Source organism: Pelobates fuscus, chromosome 4 (genome assembly GCF_036172605.1).
Source record: "Pelobates fuscus isolate aPelFus1 chromosome 4, aPelFus1.pri, whole genome shotgun sequence".
Classification (NCBI taxonomy): Eukaryota; Metazoa; Chordata; class Amphibia; order Anura; family Pelobatidae; genus Pelobates; species Pelobates fuscus.
The window spans coordinates 301016358-301042244 of record NC_086320.1 but is presented as its reverse complement, the minus strand read 5'-3'; the positions used below and the strand labels follow the sequence as shown (position 1 = coordinate 301042244).

At 39.0% G+C, this 25887-nt stretch overlaps 1 protein-coding gene across 2 annotated transcripts in view; it reads right to left on the bottom strand.

Moving 5' to 3' along the window:
• VPS50 (VPS50 subunit of EARP/GARPII complex) overlaps positions 1-25887 on the bottom strand; it is a 215617-nt gene that overhangs the window by 174985 nt on the left and 14745 nt on the right. The window contains exons 3-5 of one of the 2 annotated variants that reach the window (XM_063452255.1): positions 16182-16304; positions 14204-14275; positions 7520-7573 (exon numbers count right to left, since the gene is read on the bottom strand). In XM_063452255.1, the coding sequence (XP_063308325.1) occupies positions 7520-7573; positions 14204-14275; positions 16182-16304 (249 nt within the window). The remainder of the gene's footprint in view (positions 1-7519; positions 7574-14203; positions 14276-16181; positions 16305-25887) is intronic. The other variant, XM_063452256.1, reaches the window with a different exon arrangement.

Here is a 25887-nt window from a genome sequence, read left to right as displayed (position 1 = left end):
TGCTCTGTGTCATTTTACACAGCGTGGGAAAATTCTTTGGAATTTTCCCACGCTTGTAAAATGACACAGAGCACTGTGATTGGATGGATTTCAAGCCATCCAATCACAGTGCTCTGTGTCATTTTACAAGCGTGGGAAAGTTCTTTGGAATTTTCCCACGCTTGTAAAATGACACAGAGCACTGTGATTGGATGGATTTCAAGCCATCCAATCACAGTGCTCTGTGTCATTTTACAAGCGTGGGAAAATTCTTTGGAATTTTCCCACGCGTGTAAAATGACAGAGAGCACTCTGATTGGCTTAAACCAGCCAATCAGAGTGTTCTTAGCCTAATTGCAGGGCGTGGCAAGGCTTTATAAGCCTTCCCCCGCCCTGCAAAGCTCAGTCTGCGCGGAGCCCTCCATGGGTGAACATGGATTGTTTTTTTTGCGCTCGTTTTTTTTATTGCGTCGGTTATTATGGCTTTTTATTTGCCCCTTTTTGGGGGCTGAAGAAAGAAGATTTTAGAAGAAAGAAAACATCGAATGGTAAGTTGTTTTTAATCTTTTTTTTTTTTTTTTTTACAGGTTTTTAGTTAAAGGTACCCCCTCATTATTTTTAGGGTGAGGGGGGTAGGTAGGGAGATCATTTTTTTGGGGGGGGGGGAGGGTTAACTAGGGTCCCCCCCCTTTGTATTTAGGGCCCCCACCCACCGCTCAGGGTTGGGGGCCGGGGGGGGGGGGGACAGTAGGTCCCCCCCCTTATGTTTAGTTTTAGGGCCCCCACCCACCGCTCAGGGGTGGGGGCCGGGGGGGGACAGTAGGTCCCCCCCTTATTGATAATTTTAGGGCCCCCACCCGCCGCACAGGGGTGGGGGCCGTGGGGAGGACAGTAGGTGTCCCCCCCTTATTTTTAATTTTAGGGCCCCCACCCGCTGCACAGGGGTGGGGGCCGGGGGGGCAGTAGGTCCTCCCCTTATTTTTAAATGTAGGGCCCCCACCCGCCGCACAGGGGTGGGGGCCGGGGGGGGGAAGGAGAGTAGGTCCCCCCCCCCCCCCCCCCCTTCAACCACTATTGTGGCCAGAAAGCGTCCCTGTGGGTTCGGGCTTCACCTGTCAGCTGAAGCCACTCCCACAACAGTGCTGACAGGCTCGGAAGTCCCTCTGGTGGCCGTCTGATTGACTGCAACAAGAGGTGTTCCAAGCTTCCAATGTAAACACTGCATTTTCTCAGAAAATACAGTGCTTACAAGAAAAAGGCTGCAGGGAGCTGTAGCACTCACCTGAACAACCTCATTAAGCTGAAGTTTTTCAGGTGACTATAGTGTCCCTTTAAATATAGGAGTAAGACACTATAATACTAAAAATCCTGGGAAGTGATTGTTCCCCTTTGTAACAGGGGTGCCCAATAGGTAGATCCCCATGTGTTTTTAAAACAACATGATGTGTCGTCATTGTACTCCGGCCCTCTAGATGTTGCTAAACTACAACTCCCATGATTCTATGAATGAAATAGATAGGCTGAGAATCATGGGAGTTGTAGTTCAGCAACATCTGGAGGGACGACGTTTGGGGAAGCCTGTTCTAAAGCATTCCAGAGACCTGCAAAGCATCATGGGAGTTGTAGTGCTACAACATCTGCAGATCTACCTTTTGGGCACCCATGTCTCAAAGTGGTATGAAAAAACTATTGACACCAACATAAAACCGGGCCACTAATTGCAGCCGCATTAATGTCCTTTAAAAGCCATTTTAATAACTTGTCCATTTTTATAACCTACAGAAAAAGGAATCCAGTTTCTTTCAGTGATATTTAAAAAGAGAATTATTTCTAACAAGTTTCACCATATAATTTAGTGTTCTCCTTAATTGGTCTAACAGCACAAAATGTTTCTTTACGCATGTCACCCATACTACATATTTCATTCTAAAATTACAGATAGAGCGCAGCCTAACTGCAAAGCCAACACATCGGAGAACTGTGTTTTTAATTACACACTTTCTTTATTGCTACATTCCTTTCATTGTAAAAGGAAGTGGTGATTTTAAAACACATAATAAACAAATGTTCACTTATAAATCCATTATTAAAATGATAGTGGATACAGTGCATGGCTGAGCACTTTATTACCACTTAAATATGTTAAGAAAGAACGTGCTAGAAGTGTGTGCCCACTGAGCAACTTATCAGGTATAATTTAAAAACCTGTTGAGGACAAAATGGATTTTGTAAATAACTTACATTGTTTAGGACTAGAAACAGATTGTTTAGATTAATTTTACTGTGGAACTTAAAGGACCACTATAGGCAGCCAGACCGCTTCAGCTCAATGAAGTGGTCTGGGTGCCAGATCCCTCTAGTTTTAACCCTGCAGCTGAAAACAAATCCAGCTTCTAGTGGCTGTCTCATTGACAGCCGCTAGGGGCGCTTCCGCGATTCTCACTGTGAAAATCACAGTGAGAAGACGCAGGACGTCCATAGGAAAGCATTGAGTAATGCTTTCATATGGGCTGCTTAAATGCATGCGCAGCTCTTGTCGTACATGCGCATTTGGGTCTGACGTCTGCAGGGGGTGGGGGGTTCCCCAGCACAGAGAGAGCCTGGCACTGGAGAAAGGTAACTGGCTGAATGGGTCTGAACCCTTTCAGCCCAGCGGGAGGGGGGCCATGAGGCTGGGGGGGGGACCTAATGACCCTATAGTGCCAGGAAAATGAGTTTGTTTCCCTTTCACTATAGTGCTCCTTTAAGTGTAAGCACACAGGTTATTTCAAAATTTATGAATACCAAGTCCAGCAGATTGATTCCCATGTTTTTGTTACAAAATTAGAAACTATAAGAGGTGCAAACACAACAACTGATAAAATAGCCATTAGAATTAACTAAAGAACAATATTTTAGCAGCAACCAATGAAAGAAACTTATTTTTATGAAGCAAACCCACATTTGTTTCATTTATCAATGTCTCTGTATTAAAGAGGCTAAATGTCTCTTCTCTGGAAGTTTCTCACCCCAGTAAATCATCACCTCACTGCAGATCAGCATTAGACGCAATTTACGTGCGATCAGATAACACGGAAAGATGTTCAGCGGTACGCCCTAGGCACCAAAACCAGTACAATTTTAATGTTGTGGTTTTGGTGCACAGATTCTGTCTCTTTTTCAGATACAATAAAACAGTGCAGTTTTTTAGAAATGGCAATGTTTACTTTGGGTCACAAACACAATTCTAGTGGCCATCAGACAGTCACGAAAGCAGCTTCCTTCTCAAGACCTTCGATATTCGAAGGTCTTTATGTTCAGCGTCATCACACACAGCATGATAACACTGAACATGGTTAATGCTTCTCATAAAGCAGTGGCTTCAATGCTTCTCAACAAGAAGCATTGGATTGGTAAAGCACCATGATTGCCCCACATGCACCATAGGTCTGCAATTAGTCTCTATGAGAAGAATCTGATTGGCATGATGACTTTATTGTTGCTGAGCTGCAGAGAGGAGATTGCCCCAGCACAGGTTAGAGAGAGAGAGAGCGTGTGAGCGTGTGTATGTATATATCTTAATAGCCCCCCTTACTATAATTAGGAGGGGGTAGGTAGAGTTAATACATTTTAATGTTGGGTAGATACGGGAATGAGGACACTAGGCGGCAATGTTAATTTTGTCGACTAACCATATTAGTCAGATTTTAGTCGACTAAAACTAAAACAATTCAGATGACTAAAATACAACTAAAACGGCTTTTTAGTCAAAGGACTAAGACTAGAACTAAACAGAAATTTGCCGCCAAAATTAACACTGCACAGATGGGCTGTGGAAGGTGCAAAAATCAATGATTGTGTCGACTAAAATCTACTATTTTAGTAATATTAAAATGAGTGGTTCCATTGCTTCCCATGGGTGCGAGTCAGAGGGAGGACACTAGGTCCACCCCTAAATATTATAATTGGGGCACCCACCAACTGCCAATGGGTGGGCGCCAAGGGGGGCACACTACACACTACGTTTCCACCCTCATATTATAATAGCCCAAGCTGCTGCCCATGGCTGGGACAGGGGGGGTGACCTGTGAACTGTCCTACAGGGGACTCACAGGCAAGAACCATCCATTACATAGTTAACACGAACACTAGAGAATTGCTATTGTGCTTGATATTCAGTAATTTTCACCAGATTTTGCCCAGTCAGAGAAAATTCTGTGTTTAGTGAATAACCTGGTTAATGTTATTACCCTCCAATGCTACCTTTAACTCAGGTAGTAAAAGTCACTATTTAAGAGAGGGGTATTATTAAAACAAACAGAAATCACAAATTGTAAAGATAAACAGGCTTTTCTCTTAGAAACTGTGAAACTGTGATTGCAGTTACTACACTCTCGATTAAAGAATAAAATGGATCACCTTTGCACCTTATTAATATCTATTCTACTAATTAACACCATAATTTTCACCCTCAACAGCAGCTCATTAATCTCATTGGAATCTCTTAGAAACCCAGGGACTAATTAATAGGGGCAGGTAGTCGTACAAATTAAATAGGTGGCATTTATCTTTATATAACATGCATATCTAGCCACATGTATATAACAAACAGTTATATCGTGGATGAGTTTGACACTTTTCTATAAACTTCATTGTCTTATTGATTAATGTTTTTCAACCCTACAGTCATTTCACACTTGAATGCTTTTGAATGCTTGTATTGAAAAAAAAAAAACCATAATATATGAAAAAGCACTTTAGGTTATCTGACAAAAAAAATAAATAAGTAAAAGCTGTTTTTCCAAATGTGCTAAGAGACTGTCCCCGTCTCCTCTTTCTTGTCTGTGCTCCATAGTTTAACCCCTAAATGACCCGATCTTTTTTTCATTTTCTTACCGTTAAGGACCAGGGCTGATTTTACATTTCTCCGATGTTTGTTGTAAGCTGTAATTTGCCTCTTACTCATTTACTGTACCCACACATATTATATACAGTTTTTTCTGGCCATTAAATGGTCTTTCTAAAGATACCATTATATTCATCATATCATATAATTTACTATAAAAAAAAATTGTAAAATATGATGAAAATGTTTTTTTTGTTGTTGTTGTTTTTTAAATTCTTTATTTTATCGTGCTTATAGGATACATAGTAGCAAGTAATGCCACAACAGCATTAACCTGCGAAGGAGTCAACATTTCATAACTGTATTGGGCATTGGTAAACTTTGCACATTTTTATGGTTTAGGTTGCACAATTATAAACATTAACAGTAAACATCTCTTGTTGCCTAAGTGGGAGAGTTATCCAAGTGTGGTTCTAAGTAAGTGCTGGGCATGTAGGGGGTCCCCCTGGCCGGGTAGCTATGTGTGTGTGCTCTATAGCGGGCTCGACTTATGGGCCGGCAGATAAAACTGGGAGGAGGGGGAGTTGCGGAGAGGTTACTCCAATGTGGCTATGCGCTGTCTATTAAAGCCTAGCTGAGGTTGTAGCTATGATGATGATGAAAATGTTTAAGAAAACAAACACACTTTTTCTAACTTTGACCCCCACAATCTGTTACGTATCTACAACTGCCAAAAAAAACAGTGCTAAATAGTTTCTAAATTTTGTCCTGAGTTAAGAAATACCCAATGTTAACATGCTCTTAGCTTTTCCTTTTTGCAAGTTATAGGGCTATAAGTACAGGTTTGCTGTTTCAAAATATAGATTTGAAATATTTATCAATAGTGACATTGTAACACTGTTATATGTCATAAATCTCTGAATCACACCTCACATGTACATATTTTTTTTAAAGTAGGCAGCCCAGGGTCTTCAATATGGGGTGTGTCCAGTCTTTTTTTTTTTTTGTAGCCACAGGCCAAAGTTAGCATTTATATTTGTTTGTGTGTTAAAAATGCAAAAATCTATTATGAACGCTAACTTTGGCCAGTGTTTGTGACTAAGTGGCTACTAAAAAAGACTGAACATCCCCCAATTGCAATACCTTGGGTATCTATTTAACACCTCTATCATGATGCCTGGACCATGTTATACAGCTTTTTAAAACAAAAGTGTATCCTGTGAATTACTGTATGCAAGATATTGCACATAAAGAAAGATATGCTTTGGATTCCATTAATGTGAATAGACACAGTTTGCAGTTGAATTGCACATAGTTACTCCTGTTATTTTTTATTATGTATAAATCTAAGGTGATTGTGCTTACTATGCATGAGCAGTTGATTTTTGAGAATTGCGTATCACGAACACTTTGTTCTAAGACGTGTAGGTGGAATATTTTCAGAGGGTGAAATTAACATGTATGTGTATGAGTTTATGTAGATAGTTACACAGTAATCTAGGTTGGGAAAAAAAAAAAAAAGACTTAAAGGACCACTATAGGCACCCAGACCACTTCAGCTTAATGAAGTGGTCTGGGTGCCAGGTCCATCTAGGATTAACCCTGCCTGCTGTAAACATAGCAGTTTCAGAGAAACTGCTATGTGTACAAATGGGTTAATCCAGCCTCTAGTGGCGGTCTCATTGACAGCCGCTAGAGGCTCTTACGCGCTTCTCACTGTGATTTTCACAGTGAGAAGACACCAGCGTCCATAGGAAAGCGTTGAGAATGCTTTCCTATGGACTGACTGAATGCGCGCACGGCTCTTGCTGCGCTTGCGCATTCAGCCGATGACGACCAAAGAAGGAGGAGAGTCCCCAGTGCCGAGGGAACCGTAGATGGAGAAGGTGAGTGTTTAACCCCTTTCCTCCCCCTTTAGCCCAGCGAGTGTGGGACCCTGAGGGTGGGGGCTCGCTGAGGGCACTATAATGCCTTTAAGTCCATGAAGTTCAAACTTTAAATCATATATTTATCTTTGTATTGTGTTGATCCAAAAGAAGGCAAAAAAAAAATAACCCAATTTGAAGCGACGGCCAATGGTGCCACAAAAAGGGAAGAAAATCCTCCTTGACTCCGTAATGGGAATTTGTTTTCTCTTTGGATCAATTTGTTCATATACATGTTAATTATATCACTGGATATTCAGTTTTTCCACACAAAAATAAAAAAATCATCCAAGTATTTTTTTTTTTTTTTTTAAATATCTAAAGAATCTGTACTGTATTCATACTGTAAATAACCTTATCTGCTGTAAGCAAAACCACCTTTCTTCTCAATGGATGACCTCGTGTCTGTTGTATATTCCTTATAATGAACAGGTTAGCACACAGAGGTGTGTACTGCCTCTGTATTTATTTGTATAAGTTTGCATTTGTATTAAAAAAACAGTTGAGGTGAGAGCAGTGCGTAACACTCTCCCCGATGGATGCAATTTTAAAATGTGCTGCTGTGCATCATTTTACATATAACAAGGCAATGCTTGGAAAACTAATGTGTAGGGCAGAGCTCATTCGAGAGACTAGGTTTGCACAATTCTTCCAGAATAGCACAGGCAGAATTGGGTCTGAAACCTGAAACATAATGGCGGTCTCTGCTCATCTGCATAGCTTGCAATTTATTCTGGAACAAACATATTATAACATCGAATAATAGTCGCTTGTATCACATATTTCTTACCTTTACATAAGAAGGCTGTTTTTCAAGAATCAAATCTGCAACTTTTTTGGATACCTATTTGAAAAGGAAGTGGAAAGGGGAAAAAAAAAAAAAAACACTTGTTTGACTAAATTAAATCACATAAAGACTACATATATTCTCTCAAAAATAAGGATACTATTAGACATGTTATCAGTAATGCACAATTTAAAGAACACATAATGTAGTGGTTATGGTGCCATGAGTATCCAGGAGCCATCAACCAAGTTGATGTAAGTAGTCAAACTGTTTTATAATGGTCACTCTCTTCCTCCAGTACAGCCTACAGAGAGCCTGAAGCTTTCTGCCTGAGCTAAGCCCGCTTGGGCAGGCTGAGAACGATCATCAAGATCTTGTAATCAACGAGCTAGCCGTGGACTGCAAAGCTTAACTCGGTAGAACCAACGGAAGCCCCTGAGTAGGAACTTCAAGTTCTCTGTCTGCTGGAGTAGAAGGTAAATAGAGAGGTGGTAAATCCTAACTCCAATCCAAAATAAAAGTAAGGATACAGGCATCAAGGTGGAATAATGCAGCTTTTAATAGGACTTAACACATGAGATAGTAGGGATGGAAGCATAGGGAAGGCTGGGAGCAGGATTATAATGGGCAGATAGTAAGGGAAAAAGGGAGGGATGGATTGCGGTGATGAGAGGACATAAAGAGAAAGATGAATTGGAATGATGATATGACAGGAAGGAAGGAAATAGTGTGATGGGAGCAGTGTTAATTTTGCCGACTAACAATTTTAGTCAACTAAAACTAAAACCATTCAAATGGCTAAAATAGGACTACAACTAAAATGGATTTTTAGTGAAAAGACCATGACTAAAAAACGTACTTGAAATGTGCTGCCAACATTAACACTGGATGGGAGAAAGCAATGCGAGAATAGGAAGGGAGTGAGGGAGGATAGTGAAAATAGGGAGGGATGTGTTGGAGTCATTAAGGGACAGGTAGAGGTGGATTGGAGTGATGAAGCACATGGAGGGGTGGATTTGGGTTATGGAAGGTTAAGAAGGGAGATAATCTGAGTAAAGGAAGCATTAGGAAGGATGGTTGGAATGGAAGAATAGGGGGATAAGTGAGAACAGTGATGGATATAGAGAGTGATGGGCCCGGGTCCTATATGGCTGCTTATGCCAACACTATGGGTAATCCAACTAATTCCACCACAGATTTGCATAGAGAGCATATAAGCAGGGTTTGTCCTGTTTGCGAACTACCCGGCATAAAGACATTGATGCGTTTGTATATGGAAAATGCATTCTATTCCGTTCTAGCTTTGAGCATTCTTAATATATTTCAACTTGGAAAAAAAAGGGAAAGAAAACAACATAAAAAAGATGACATAATAATTCAATTTAGTGATATAGTATAACATATAAACCCCTACTCTTTTCTGCGTTCATGTCATTTCAAATTGTGAAATATAAGCCCTGCTATAGAAAATCACAGAAAAATGATTCAGAAACAGAGGTTCTCTCCCGGTAATCCAATCATGGACATGTATCATTAAGGGCAAGAAATGCTTCTATTTTATGTTTCGCCGGCAATACATTCATGTGTAAGTCAATTACATTTATTGGTAGCTTTGCATTATGAATGATAACCTTTAATAAAAGATGCTAGAGTTATAGTGGTGCTGGAAAAGTAATCACGTGAATCTGCCACTTTAAATTAATGGCAAACACAGCAATTTGTATTCTGTTTAAAGGAAGCCATCATAGCATACTCATTGTGATTAAAGCTCCTAGGAATACTGGCTATGTAAAGAAAGCACACACATTACTAATACAAATCGATTTCCGGTCAGGATAGCATCTTAGGACAGCGAATGTTAAAATGCTATTTATTTGGCATTTTAATAAATAAATACTATATATAAAAATATATATATACATATACACACACACACACACACACAGTATCTCACAAAAGTCAACACACAGCCATTAATGCCTAAACCGTTGGCAACAAAAGTAAGTACACCCCTAAGTGGAAATGTCCAAATTGGGCCCAAAGTGTCAATATTTTGTGTGGCCACCATTATTTTCCAGCACTGCCTTAACCCTCATGGGCATGGAGTTCAACAGAACTTCACAGGTTGCCATCTGAGTCCTCTTCCACTCCTGCATAATGACATCATGGACCTGGTGGATGTTAGAGACCTTGAGCTCCCCCACCTTCTGTTTGAGGACACCCCACAGATGCTCAATAGGGTTTAGGTCTGGAGACATGCTTGGCCAGTTCATCACCTTTACCTTCAACTTCTTTAGCAAGGCAGTGGTCGTCTTGGAGGTGTGTTTGGGGTCGTTATCATGTTGGAATACTACCCTGCGGGCCAGTCTCCGAAGGGAGGGGATCATGTTTTGCTTCAGAATGTCACAGTACATGTTGGCATTCATGGTTCCCTCAATGAACTGTAGCTCCCCAGTGCCGGCAGCACTCATGCAGGCCCAGACCTTGAAACTCCCACCACCATGCTTGACTGTAGGCAAGACACACTTATCTTTGTACTCCTCACCTGGTTACCGCCACACACGCTTGACACCATATGAACCAAATAAGTTTATCTTGGCCTCATCGGAACACAGGACATGGTTTCAGTAATCCAGGTCTTTAGTCTGCTCCTCTTCAGCAAACGGTTTGTGGGCTTTCTTGTGCATCATCTTTAGAAGAGGCTTCCTTCTGGGACAACAGCCATGCAGACCAATTTGATGCAGTGTGCGGCGTATGGTCTGAGCACTAACAGGCTGACCCCCACTCCTTCAACCTCTGCACCAATGCTGGCAGCACTCATAGGTCTATTTCCCAAAGATAATCTCTGGATATGCGGCCGAGCACATGCACTCAACTTCTTTGGTCGACCATGGCGAGACCTGTTTTGAGTGAAACTGCTGTATGGTCTTGCCCACCATTCTGCAGCCCAGTTTCAGGGTCTTGCACATCAAGATTCTTATCACCATGTCCACTTCTACCAGCAGAAGTGGTCATTTGTGGTTGGAGTAAACCTTTTAGGCCACACATCCCTCCATTATTACATAGATGGGACAGTAAAGAGTTTATTTACTATATCTAAACTGAAAACAGAATTACAAAAAACTAAGTAGGCCAACGTGAGCTGTAAAGATGCCACAACTTATAACCAGTCACAGCATTAGTATTTTAGCCTCAGTTTTGAAATATGGGCTTTAATTTGCTATCATTCTCATCACTATTATATAGCACTTTTTATTTTGAATCCACAAAAAGTGTGTTTAAAACAATGTTCTAGTAGCATCCATTCCATGTCAACAGGTATTATGCATATCTCTAAACATGGAGTAAAGAACACGTTTTAGATATTTTGTTTTGTGTCAGAAACTGGAGAAGACTGACTCTGCTCCCCCGAGCAGACGCAGTCTTCTCTGGTTTCTTGTTTTAGTTGGAATATTTCACTCCTCCATACATTTTTCCATGCTTGCAATATTTTTATTGTAAAAGGTAAATATCCTTCTTCTAATTAAGTGAAGACGGACCAACAGCCTTCCACAGCTGCTGTTGAACTACGACTGCCATAATTCTCTATTAGGTTATGGATGGCAGGGAAGTACATTGACAATCAGACAACCAGAATTTGAGAATTTTTTGTGTGAAAAATGTGTTTGCACAGCACAGGGCCGCCTTTCCATTTTCCCCTGGACAGTCCTTTCTGAATGCACAAATTCCATATACTTGGTTAAAGGAACATTGCAGCACCAGCGTCAATACAGTTTAAAGGTTAGTGTAGGCACTATAACAGCTTCATCTCAATAAAGTAGCTACAGTGTCTGGAGTCTCCTGACACCATCCTCCCATTCAGTGTGAAACCATTCTGAATGTTTCAATGCTTAAGGAGAGTCCCCAGCAGCCCATCCCTTTTGTGATGCTTTGGCTAATGAGGAAGCAATATTACCTGAGCAGCATTGGGTGGCTGTGATTTGCTGAGAGTATCAGCTGCCTGGTTTTAGCATATCACAGTGCCTATTAAGGTATGACGTTGGAATAGCTCTAAGGAAGGGTGTTATCTCTGCCTTAGTCACACCTCCAGTAGTGACAAGGCTGTGGGAATCCAATGACCTTCATTCACTGTTAAACTGCTACAAATAGTATAACACTGGATGGAGGGGTAGTGCCAGGGGACTCCAGGTACTATAACCAATGCAGCGAGATAAAATGGTTATAGTGCCTACAGCGTCCCTTTAATATTTAAGTGCAACATGCCAGGGGACTAAAAGGTAAATAAATCTATTTGTATTTTTAACCCCTTAAGGACTGAGCCAAATGTACAAGTTGTGAACAAAACAAAACATAAACAAAACCTGGCATTTGCGCTATATGTCTGTCCAACCGTAATTCACCTCTTTTATATTAAATGCACCCCCCCTTATTATATATAATTTTATTCAGGGGAAACAGGGCTTTCATTTAATATCAAATATCTAGCTATGAAACATAATTTAATATGAAAAAAATGGGAGAAAATAAGAAATGTTATTTTTTTTAGTTCTACATGACATTTTAACTGTCAATGTCATAATACGGTTTGCTTTTACTGCAATAAATTACACATATTTGTATTCAGCAAAGTCTCACATGTAAAACAGTACCCCCTATGTACAGTTTTTTTTGGTGTTTTGGGAAGTTACAGGGTCAAATATAGCACGTTACATTTGAAATTGAAATTCACCAGATTGGTTACATTGCCTTTGAGACTGTATAGTAGCCCAGGAAATAAATTTACACCCATAATGGCATACCATTTGCAATAGTAGACAACCCAAGGTATTGCAAATGGGGTGTGTCCAGTCTTTTGGTCACAAACACTGGCCAAAGTTAGCGTTAGTATTTGTTTGTGTGTGAAAAATGCAAAAAATGACAATTTTGGCCAGTGTTTGTGACTAAGTGGCTACTAAAAAAGACTGGACATACCCCATTTGCAATACCTTGGGTTGTCTACTATTGCAAATGGTATGCCATCATACGGGTAATTTTCATTCTTGGGCTACCATAGGGTCACAAAGGCAACGTAAGCAATCTGGCGAATTTTAATGTGAAAAAAATGAACACAAGCCTTATATTTGACGCTGTAACTTTTGAAAGCACCATAAAACCTGTACATGAGGGGTACTGTTGTACTCGGGAGACTTCGCTGAACACAAATATTTGTGTTTCAAAACAGTAAAAAGTATTGCAGCAATAATATCGTCTGTGTAAGTGCTGTTTGTGCGTGAAAAATGCAAAAAACTTCACTTTTACTGGCGATATCATCGTTGTAATACATTTTACTGTTTTGAAACACTAATATTTGTGTTCAACGAAGTCTCCCGAGTAAAACAGTACCCCCCATGTACAGGTTTTATGGTGTCTTGGAAAGTTATAGGGTTAAATATAGTGCTAGCAAATTAAATTCCCTTTACTTTCGGCATGGGTTGTCAGGCAGGTCCCGCTTATTGTAATTAATTAGGATACCTAATTATGTCAAAATATTACATAAATATATTTGTAGAATTAATATATGTGTATATATATATATATATATATATATACACACACACACACACACACACACGTGTATATATACGTATATATATATATATATATATATATTAATATCACAATACAGTTAGAACGAAATAACACATCTATATATTTTTTTCATATTTTATTTTTCATTATATATAGATTAATAGTAAAATACACCTAGACAGTGTATGTATGTATATTTGTGTGTGTATATATATATATATATATATGATCTAAGTATATATATATATTTTTTTTTTTACACTTAATTTTAATTTTACACTTATTCTAATTTGATTTCCAGCCAGCAGGGGGACTAACTGTCATTACAGTAAGTCCCCCTGCTGACATTGCTGCAGCCAGCTATCCCGGCCATGTGATTGTGAGGTCCTCGCAAGGACCTCACTCTCACATGGCCCGGGGGGATGAAGAGGGCGGACGTGCCGCGGGGGGCTCCCTGGGAGACCCCCCAACCGCGATCGCCGGCGACCGGGTAAGTAAAAAAAAAAACGTAGGGCGTACAATTACGCCTGGCGGCGTTTAGAGCCGCTTAAAAAAAGGACGTAATTGTACGCCCTCCGGTCTTAAGGGGTTAATGTTAGTGTTCTTTTTGGGGGGGGGGGGGGGGGGGGGAGTTGTTCTGTTTTTTAAGAGTGCTTGTATTGATCTAACAATACTATGTGTAGGGTATAGCTGACTTCTAGGTAGAAAAAAAAGGGGGGGGGGGGGGATGAAACACGTATTTACATCTGAACCAGCCACTTTAGGAAACACAGTCAGGGATATCAAGAGCTTATAGCAGTGAGACTGCGGGAAGATGATCTATACACTAAAAACCATGTCATTAAGCTAAAGTTGTTTTGCTGCTTAAAAATATCCCTTTAAGGGGTGGGATTCAGGTGTCAGAAACGCTCTGCACTACATACCAGTAAATAAGTTATAGTGGTTATGGTGCTTGCGGTTTTCCTTACCATACTATCTGCATTTAAAATTACAACAACAAAATTTCCATTTCAAGAAATCTCAAGCACATGAAAAAAATTCTTTATGCATGATATATCAATAGCGATAACCTTATACATTATATATTAAAAATAAAGCTCATCAAAGCATTGTACTTACTGCAGCCTGTTGTCGCTTTAACTTGTCTCTGTATTCTTCCACTTCCTGTAGGCTAAGAACTGGCGGTAGTTTCTGTTAACGAGAATATATATTCTTTGTTAGGAGACTTTCTAAGAAATAATAAGTAGTGCTTTAGATGCACAAATCTGTAAATTTTAAATTAGAAAAAAATAAAAAATAACTGCCATAATTGCCTTGAGATAAACATAAAGAATTTCATGCCAACAGTACTAGTTTGAAGTGTGAAGTTATGTTTTCCAGATTTTTCACACAATCTCTCAATACATCTTAACTGTTCCAGAAGATTATACTTTTTTTTTATTTTAGAGTGTTTCAATAACATAGCTTTATGTGCAAAATGAGTGAGAGCATGCTTACATTGACAATATTTCTCAGCTGGATTTCTATTCTAGAGATGCAACAAAGCTCTAACCCATGGCCGACAAAGAACAGGAAACCAGGGTGCGGCCAGGGCTTCATATTACAGGTGATTTCATTCTTAAACAGCAGAGACCGCAGAGGCATGATCTATACACCAAAGCCATTTTATTAAGCTAAAGTTATTTTGGTGCTTACAGTGTCTACACCTTTTGTGCCCTTGAGAGAACCAATCATTAACCAACACCAGGGTGTAGGGTTGATTCATAGTATTAATGTGAGTTATGTTTTGCTTTTGTTATTAATTATACTAGTTTATGCATAAGGCTCATCTATAATCTAGACCAGTGGTTCCCAAACCAGTCCTCGTGGAACCCCTACCAGTCCAGGATTTAGGAATCAAACAATCTGTTGTGTCCAAGGTGTTTTTTTTTGGGTGGGGGGGGGGGGGGTTTCTAAAAACACCTTAGATACAACTGGGTAATCCCTGAATCCTGGACTGGCAGGGATTCCACGAGGACTGGGTTGGGAACCACTGATCTAGACATTACTTTATTGGGATTTGTATTAATTACAACTCATGGTGTAAGAAATGGGGTGCCTTTAAACATATTTTTTATTTAATATATTGACATATACTTTGTGAAGGTCTGTTGTGTAATAAGCTATCTGGTTTCACAATGGAATTCCATTTACGTATCAAAGAAGGTTGTCATCAAAGGGTACAAATGCGTGTACATCTTTACTATAAAGATTTCAAGGGTCATGTTATCAGGAGATCAGAATATCAGAGTGATTAACATCTAGGTGTAACCATGAAGATTGTGTTTTCCCAAGCCATCCTGTCCAATCTACCCAGAAACCAACCCTAACTGGTCAGTTCTTTCAGAATGTTACAGTATAGCTGGAGGGAATAGATCAAAGGGAAAGACTTGTGTGAAGACAGAACTCTCTGGAAAAATGGGGCTGGATAAACCACTTTTGGGAGGGAAAGGGGATTCTGGGACTTGTAGTTAATGACTGCAAGAATCAATCTTTAAAAAGAACAACAGCCAAGGAGGTTGGGCTCCTCTCCTCTATCCTCTCCCTCTTTGTCTCTTTTGGAGAGGACTGCGAAGCAAGCACAGGTGCCATGATGAACAGAGAGACTGCCCCAGACTACCCAAGATGAAGGCGCAAGGGGAAGATATTCATTTAAATGTCTAAGTATTGCCCTTTTGTCTATGTATCTTTTGGTTTTGGACTGGATGTGGTTATAATGTGTATTGAGTATATCCTTCTAAAATCTGTCACAGAATACATTTTATTATACACTTGTATTTGTGTCTTACTTGTCACACATTCCCTAAAAGAATATCCTTGTAAGAGGGTAATAATTTCTTACAATGGCATAGTTAAAAAAACAAATTAGAACGGATTTCTCACTCAGGATGTTATTCCTTGTGTGGAGATTCATAATCTTATGCGATTTCCTGTAGACATTTCCACCTGCTGCACAAGCCAATCACAGACATTGGCTGGGCTCCCTGGTTTGTCATTTTCTGACATTATAAGACACCTTAGCATAAAGAATATTTTAGAGCTCTGTGTTTACACTCACCTCGAGCTCATATTGAACAACGTCAAAAGAGTCATTGGAAAAATAAACGTCTTCAATGCTGTTGATTAACTCCTGTTCTGCTTGAGGATCTGTGGCCTGCTCCCGAAGATCTCGCAGCTCTTCCTTTACAAAACAAACAAGAAGAAAAAAAAAATGTAATTTATTTTGTCAAACAACATAGGACTGAAATTGCTAGAGACACCTCCATTTTAAAATTCTACAGAATTTTTTCTTCCCAAAAAAATAAAGATACAGATATTCAGAGTATGCAAATATGTGAGCACTTTAATGCAGCCTTGTGACATGCAGGGGGACCTAACACTATTTACAGAGGCCCAGAAAGATGATGTCATTACCAAGGGCAGTGGGAACTGACAAAACTTGTAAGCAAAAGTTTCACCTTTTGTCAAAATCTGTCAACTGGAACTTTGACTAGAAGACAAAACAGTTCTTACTTTATCATATGGTATTTTTTTGATGGAGTTGCAATTTCAATGAAATCCCAATACATTCAGTATGTATACTACATGAAGATTGTATCTTTATGAAATACTCAAAAGTGACAGACTGGTGTCAGAGCCGCTTTAAGAATATACTAGCATGGTAAATTAAGGTTCTTGATTGCCAGGAATTTTAATAAATAAATAAATAAAATAAATATATAAAATAAAATCACATTTATTTAACTGTTCAAGAGAGAAAAAAAAGTCTTCACTTATGATGGCAACCCTAATATTGGCCAAGACGTAGGTGTCTATGTAGATGGCAATGTTTTCAGTTAAACCGAAAAAATGTGTCCAACATCCTTCTAAAGTGGCACATCTCATTTTATTTTTACTTTTTATTTTTTTGAATAAGGGTTTTCCTACAAACACAAGGAATGTAAAAGCTTCCTAATGAAGTAAGGCACACTTCTACACTTTACCCATTTCATTATTTAAGAATATGGCAAAAGTTCTTTCAATATAACATTGTCCTATATTTTCTCCAAACGATCTAAGTCAGACATATTTTATTGTTATTGTAATTACAAGCGGAGAGAGTTTAGCTGCTGAGTGGATGGAAAAAGATAATTTGGTTTGCAACCATTTCTGGAAATAGTTGGTTATTATTAGAGATTGTCTAAACAAGTAAATGATACTGTGTAGAAGCAGCAAATGTGGTTTATGCGTCTTTATTGCAGTATATATAGCAATGTTATTCCCGGTCATATTTTGGTGAAGAATATTAAATGTTAATGCAATTTGTTATGTTGACATGTGTTAGTGATAAATTATTTGAGCCATTAACTAAATTGCTTATTACCCAGATTTAATCGTTTACTATAGAAACTATATTCTGACATGTTTGAAGCTATTTTCTGTTACATGTTGTATGATCACGGATTATGTAATGATCATATAAATTGTTGTTGTCATAATAAATTATATTTTCAATGATATAGTTATTGTTTACTATGTGGTATGGAATCATAAAATCAGATTTAACTACAAACATGTAGGATCAGGATAAAAATGTGGGGTGTGGTCCTATAATAATTAATGCCACCCTATTAATGTTCATAATATTTTCCATATTTAAAAAAAAAAAAGTGCATTTTTCATAATTTTTACAAAATATTATTTGTAATATTTTGTCCCACAATTATCCCTACATATTGAAAATGTATTGAAGGAATGGCATAGTTATTTGTTAATTTTTTTATTTTAGTAGCATATAAATCTGTGCATTTACATGGAAACCATCACTCCCCAAAAATACATATTCAAGAAGCCTAGTAACAGCAGACATGTTTTTTTAAAAAAAAACAATGCATGGATCATAACCAGAGAAAAATCTCAGTTGGTTAAAGCACCAACTGCCAAAGATGTTCATGCCTTTGAGCTGCAAGTTTCATTCCGGACAGCGGATGCATCCTTGCTAGTAAAGCATTTTGACTGTACTGTTAGATTTACTATCTTGCAAAAAAGTATTTGAGAGCCTAGTGTCCATACAAAAAAAATGCACGAACCCTCGTAAAATGAAGCACATTATATCAGTTAATTGAAGAGATTAGCTTTTTTCACTTTTTGTCCCCCAGAGTTCTCTTGAACAATGAAGGACATTAAAAAAGTGGTCAATTAGTAAATTAAAGTATAAAAGAAACAGAAGAACTGGATGCCTGGTTTTATTATTGAAGTGGTAGAGGTTAACACAGTAAAGGAGTTTAAGCATGCGTGGGATGACGTCATATTCCGGCTCCCGCGGTATCAGCAGACAGGCAGCGCGCGAGGGAGCAGAGAGGTTAGAGCTCCCTCGCCGCGCCTGATCTCAGCACAGCACAGCCGCGCCGGGGGTCGAGATGGTGGCCGGAAGGAGGGAGAGCTTCCCTCCTGCCGGCCACTGAAATATTGCGCCCCAAGAGCCCGTGCGCCCTAAGGCGCCTGTGCCGCCTTATGGACGCGCCGGCCCTGGGTGAGGCAGTGGCTGAGTGACAGGCAACAGAGAGTTGTAGTCAATGGAGTATATTCGAAACTTGGGCTTGTCACCAGTGGGGTACCTCAGGGATCTGTATTGGCCCCATTCTCTTTAATATTTTTAGTAGTGATATTGGTCTTGATGGTAAGGTATGTCTTTTTGCTGATGATACTAAGATATGTAACAGGGTTGATGTTCCAGGAGGGATAAGCCAAATGGTAAATGATTTAGGTAAACTAGAAAAATGGTCAGAGTTGTGGCAACTGACATTTAATGTGGATAAGTGCAAGATATTGCATCTTAGACGTAAAAACCCAAGGGCAGAGTACAGAATATTTGATAGAGTCCTAACCTCAACATCTGAGGAAAGGGATTTAGGGGTGATTATTTCTGATGACTTAAAGGTAGGCAGACAATGTAATAGAGCAGCAGGAAATGCTAGCAGAATGCTTGGTTGTATAGGGAGAGGTATTAGCAGTAGAAAGAGGGAAGTGCTCATGCCATTGTACAGAACACTGGTGAGACCTCACTTGGAGTATTGTACGCAGTACTGGAGACCGTATCTTCAGAAGGATATTGATACCTTAGAGAGAGTTCAGAGAAGGGCTACTAAGCTGGTTCATGGATTGCAGGATAAAACTTACCAGGAAAGGTTAAAGGATCTTAACATCTATAGCTTGGAGGAAAGACGAGACAGGGGGGATATGATAGAAACATTTAAATACATAAAGGGAATCAACACAGTAAAGGAGGAGACTATATTTAAAAGAAGAAAAACTACCACAACAAGAGGACATAGTCTTAAATTAGAGGGACAAAGGTTTAAAAATAATACCAGGAAGTATTACTTTACTGAGAGGGTAGTGGATGTATGGAATAGCCTTCCAGCTGAAGTGGTAGAGGTTAACACAGTAAAGGAGTTTAAGCATGCGTGGGATAGGCATAGGGCTATCCTAACTATAAGATAAGGCCAGGGACTAATGAAAGTATTTAGACAATTGGGCAGACTAGATGGGCCGAATGGTTCTTATCGGCCGTCACATTCTATGTTTTTTCTATATTTCAACTACGGATATAAAGGGAAAGGCAATCCGTACGGACCATGTACTTTTTTATTTAAATTTTGCTTATATCAGCAGATGATACCTGCGAGAGACTTCTCAATACAGTCTGTACAAAAACAAATAATATATTTAAATTATTTTTTATTTCAGCAATACTGGTCAGTTTCCCCATTGTAATAACTAAATTCCAGCACATAACTCTGCAGTTGCCTGGATACTGACTTAATCACGAGGTAACATTTGGAAAATATGCTTGTGAGACTTTGATGCCTTTAAAACCCAAATGATTCACGCACGTCACTTGCTACGGCTGAGTGTCCATCAATGCAAAACAATTAAATATCTCCTGTGGGTGAAACTTGAATGAATTATATTCCAAACCAAAATTCTTTCCCTCCGGATGTGGCTGAATATGGGGACGTTATTCAAAGTGGGATTGCCCTAATCAAATACAATCTTTTTCTACAGCTTGGATCTAACAAAGCGTTACTGCATGCAGGCAAACATCTCAAACAAAATACCTCAAAGGCAGATGATGGCTATAACAAGTAAAAGTGTACATGAAAAAGAGGCTGATTGTAGTTTCCTTTTAGGTAAATGAGCATTAGATGTTAGTTTATTAGTAAATTGCAAATGAATAAAGAAACCACCTCAGCTTAACATATTCACTTCCAATAATGTATGTACATGGGTGGCAATATTGTATTGTTTTGGTGGCAACGAATCCTTTATGCTTTAAAGGGACCCTCCAGACCCCTAAAGCACTTTAACATGCTGAAAAGCTTTATGTGTGAAGAATGTGTCCTCTTTTTTTCATTTTGCAACAAGTGCAGCTTTCGATAGAAATTGGCACTTTAATAAAATAACATGATTACACCCCCTTGGCTTTCAAACAGACCACCAGTCCAGTTACTTCCTGGTTTGGTTAGCTCAGTGGAGCTAAAATCAAGAGGCAGCAATTGCTCAGAGCACCTGCCTTGCAAAGACTTCTCATTGAGCTGCATTGGGAAGTCTGTGATTGGGGAAAGAACAGTCTGGGAGGCATTACAAGGGGAGAGCTTGTAAAGGCTGCAGACAAGAGAACTGCTGGATTTGCGATCTGTTTTTAGATTTACGGCCAATGGAAATATGCAATCAAATGCATGCAAGTTTTCATTTGGGGCACATCTACTAAACAGTGATTTTTATTGTATTTATATTCTATTTGGGAAGTTGGGTGTTCCTTTAACTCATCTGATATTTGTTTTTCCTTGCTTTATTTACCATGGATTTAAAAAAAAAAACACTTTCTAAAACACATCCAAAAATAATAATATTATAATATATATAATACAAAATCCAGCACACTCTATTATTCACTAAACAATGATTTCAAATCTTAGAGATTGTAATAGTTTTCTTTAAAAACACCTCAGCTAGGCAAAAAAATAATATGGGTTTAGTAACATTATATGATCATATATTGCATAAGCCTGCCACAACGTCAATGTACCCCATTCTTGGTACATTTGCATATGCCCACCCAGAATTCCTTGCAGTAGTGAGAGCACTGTTAAAGTGAGATTTCTGTGGGAAAAGTAAGTCTTATGGCTTGACTAGTGTGTGTATTTGTGTTTAGTAATGTATTAACTATATATATATATTATTATTATTATTATTATTATTGCAAATAACTGTGTAGTGAATACATGTACATTTTCAAATATATTCTCCATTGGAAAGCCATTTATACCTATCAAATAGGTTTCTGGGAAAAGTAAAGGTTCTATTTTGCCATTCTCTTTGTCTATAAAATGGAAGTGCTGTGGTTCTAACAATTTCTTCAAACAGCAATGCATATGGTATTTTTGTTTTGCATAATGTTCGATCTGGACATGTGACATATGTAAAATAAAACAAGGCTCTGGCATTGTGTGTTTTTTTGTTTGTTTTTTTACAAGCATAGCCAATATCAACATGGATTGCTCAGTACAGATATGGGAGATGAGCCAGATACTGCTGGGAAGTGCCAGGGATCGATGCAGGACTTTGTGTTGTCAGTCAGTTGCTAATATTGTGAGTTACTTCCCAATCATCTGCCTTGAGCTGTCCGTCTGTTCATTGATCAGTGACTGTGCCAGCCAATTAGCACACCTGTGGTCTCTTAGCTCTTCAAAAGGGAGTTGAAACTCATCCTAATGAACATTGTACAAAAGTATAAAATAAAAATACCCATCTCTGAGGTTCTCTTTTTACAGATAATCTCCCATAATACAGCACAAACGTGTAGTGCCTGAACAACTGAAGTCAATTGAGTGCATTGCAGTGTTGTTCATGAGCGATAGTACGAGTGATGGTACATTCCATGGAAGACGCTTCGACACATGCCTCTCAATGTTGTGTGTACTGGCTTTAATGGTAGCTCGAGTCAGTACTGCACTTGCAAATATATATTTTTTGTTTGTTTGTTTCTTCTTCATCTCTCGTTAGAATGCTCCCTTCCTGCCTTTTTATCTGTGTTACATTTGTTGTGTTTGACGTAAGTATTTTTCTGCTTGTCTCCCTCCACATACATTGCTGTGAGACAGTATTTTCCTCTTCTCTGGTTTTAATTTTTTTTTTTACAGATTTTCCCAAAGTGATTTTGGACAGATCTCTCCCTCCCCCACCCTGCCCCATCCCAAGATATTTTTTATTAAAAAAGTCAGGCAAAGAAAGTTACAAATGTTAACCCTAGTCAATCGAAATGGCCAACTGGAGAAAAAGTGACAAGTTGGCTTGTATCGTAAAAGCAATGTTCAGTTAGTTACATGAATGTTACAGCAACATTAAAAGAACCCCTATAGGCAGCCAGACCACTTCAGCTCAATGAAGTGGTCTGGGTGCCAGGTCCATCTAGGGTTAGCCCTGCAGCTGAAAACATAGCAGTTTCAGATAAACTGCTATGTTTACAATAGGGTTAATCCAGCCTCTGGTGACTGTATCATTGACAGCCGCTAGAGGCGCTTCCGCGCTTCTCACTGTGATTTTCACAGTGAGAAGACGCTGCTGTCCATTGGAAAGCATTGAGAAATGCTTTCCTATTGACTGAATGAATGCGCACGCGGCTCTTGCACCGCAATCGGCGTATGACGTCGGAAGAGGGAGGAGAGTCCCCAGCGCCGAGGCAGCCCGGCACTGGCTAAAGGCAAGTGTTTTACCCCTTAACCCCTCTTGAGCCCAGCGGGAGCTGTTCCCGAGGGTGGGGGGGGACCTATTAACACTATAGTGCCAGGAAAACGAGTTTGTTTTCCAGGCACTATAGTGGTCCTTTAATGTTTATATGGCTCCTACATATTCCACAACATGTGAAGACGGCCCTGCTAATACAATCTATAAGGATTTTGAGATATCCAATAAAGACTGCATAGAATAAAGCTAAAACATACATGTGTTCCAGTTTCAAGGTTAAATTCTCCCGGAAGCACTCGCTTACCGGAGTGGGTGGGAATGACCGAAAGGTCCCAGCAATATTGCAGGTTTTTAAATATGCATTGAATTAGCATTTTGGAACATCTTTTTTCTGGTAAGCAATTGTACAACCTAATGTATATATGTTTATGATAAAGTGACAGTGAGCAGAAATTAAAGTAATGTTTAGAAGTCTGAATGCAGCAATATTATTCATGTCAAATATCTGTTTTTTGAGAGGGCCTACATCATTTGTGAGATGCAGAAACTGCTGGGGAGATTCACCTTGGCTCTTATGTCCCCATGCTTATAGCATCTCACGGAATGACATGAGCAGGCATGATCGGAGGATGAAGAATAATTACATGACTTTGCAGACTAAGGAAGGAGGTGAGCTGAGCGTGCCAGAGAATCCTTGACTTTTTGTATAACTGCTTGAAAATAGAAAAATAAATTTAGAAAAACAAAACACCTGGCATTAAACTGGAAGAAGTACAATCCCTGGATATAATCTGCAACATATTTATAAAGATGCATTGGAAAGCAGTTACAGATCTCTAACTCAGAACAGTACTCTGCAGATCCATTTTGGCAGTAAAAACAAAACTAAAACGAAATAAAACACATAGGAAAAATGACAAATTACATTATCTGATAATTGCCAAAGGGATGCTGCATTTAAATAAACTTTGATATATATATATATATATATTTCCTTTTTTTTTTTCAATAAAATTAGACCCTCTTTGAACAGCAGTGCAAAAAAAACGATGCATTCAGGTCTTATTAGGAGCATTCACACAGAATCCATTTCTCACTACATGAACAGTGCCATAGTTTGTAAATGTTCATATTTCAGATAATGTTGCTAAAATTAAATTTCCTGGTGCAACACTGCCCCCTGATGGCTGTATGCATAAGTGTATTTAAATTTTAGGACTTGTCATGTCCAGAACTCAAAGTGTTATTCACGAAAGTGAAAATTGTCAGGAATTCAAAGGGAGTTTCAAACTGTAGGTCAAAATAGCCAAACTGGCCGACTTTTTCCAGGTAAGCCAGTTCCGCCTTTAACCCCTTCAGGACCGGACTGTTTTTGCGATGTTTGTACGTTAAGGACCAGAGCTATTTTAACACTTTTGTGGTGTTTGTGTTTAGCTGTAATTTTCCACTCTTTCATTTACTGCTCCGATACAAATTATATATTGTTTTTTTCCAGGACAAAAAGGGCTTTCTTTCTTAAATACTATTATTTTAATCATGTCATATAATTTAATTTAAAAATGATAATAAAATATGATGAAAAAAAAATAGTTTTTTGACTTCTACTTAAAAAAATATTTTCCTGATCTACAAAATTGAATGAAACAAACTACTAAATATTCTAAATTTTGTCCTTAGTTTAAAAACACCCAATGTTTACCTGCTTTTTTGCTTTTATTTGCAAGTTATAGGGCTATAAGTACAAGTAGGACATTGCGGTTTCAAAATGTACATTTTTCAAATGTATCAATAGTGACATTGTAACACTGTTGTCATAAATCTCCAAAAAACACCCCACATGTATATATTTTTCTTAAACTAGATAACCCAGGGTATTCATCTAAGAATATTTAGATACTTTCTATGCAGCGATGTTACCACAAACCTTTGTCAAACTTTGCATAGGTAGTTTATTTTTTTTTTTTTTTTTTTCACATACATTGCAATTCGGGTATAGATTCACAGATTCTGTTATGTGTCACTGCCAAACAACACCCCAATATGTGTTCAGCAACATCTCCCGAGTATAGGTGTGTTGGGTTGTTGGGGAGCTAAAAGGCCACATTTGGCAGGTGCGCATATCAGTTTCCCAGCTTGGAATTTTGACATGTAGTCAACCTGCATGCATGTCCTATTTGGGACACTTTTGAAGCCGGCCAATGTATTTCACCCCCATCAAACCATATATTCTTGAAGAATAGACATCCTAGGGTATTTCACATGGTGGTATTTTAACACTTTCCATGCACTAATTCTACCACCAGGCTTTGTCAAACATTGAGTTAGTAAACGTTTTTCTGTTTTTTTCACACACATTGTACTTTAGGCATGAATTAACAGATCCTGTTATGTGTCACTGCCAAACAACACCCCAATATGTGTTCAGCAACATCTCCCGAGTACAGGGACACCCCCTATCTATAGGTGTGTTGGGTTGTTTGGGGGCTAAAAGGCCACATTTTGCAGGTGCGCATATCACTTTCCCAGCTTGAAATTTTGAGTTGTAGTCAACCTGCATGCATGTCCTATTTGGGACATTTTTGAAGCCGGCCAATGTATTTTACCCCCATCAAACCATATATTTTTTAAAAGTAGACACCATAGGGTATTTCACATGGTGGTATTTTAACACTTTCCATGCACTAATTCTACCACCAGGCTTTGTCAAACATTGAGGTAGTAATTTTGTTTCTGTTTTTTTACACACATTGTACTTTAGGCATGAATTAACAGATCCTGTTATGTGTCACTGCCAAACAACACCCCAATATGTGTTCAGCAAGATCTCCCGAGTACAGTGATACCACCCATGGATAGGCCTGTCGGGTTCTTTGGGGGCTAAAAGGCTACGTTTGGCAGGTGTGCTTAGCAGTTTCCCAACTCGGAATTTTGACATGTAATCAACCTGCGCCCATGTCCCATTTGAGCCAGTGATACCCCCTATGTATAGGGTTGCTGGGTTGGTTGGGGGCCAAAAGGCAACAATCAGAACTTGT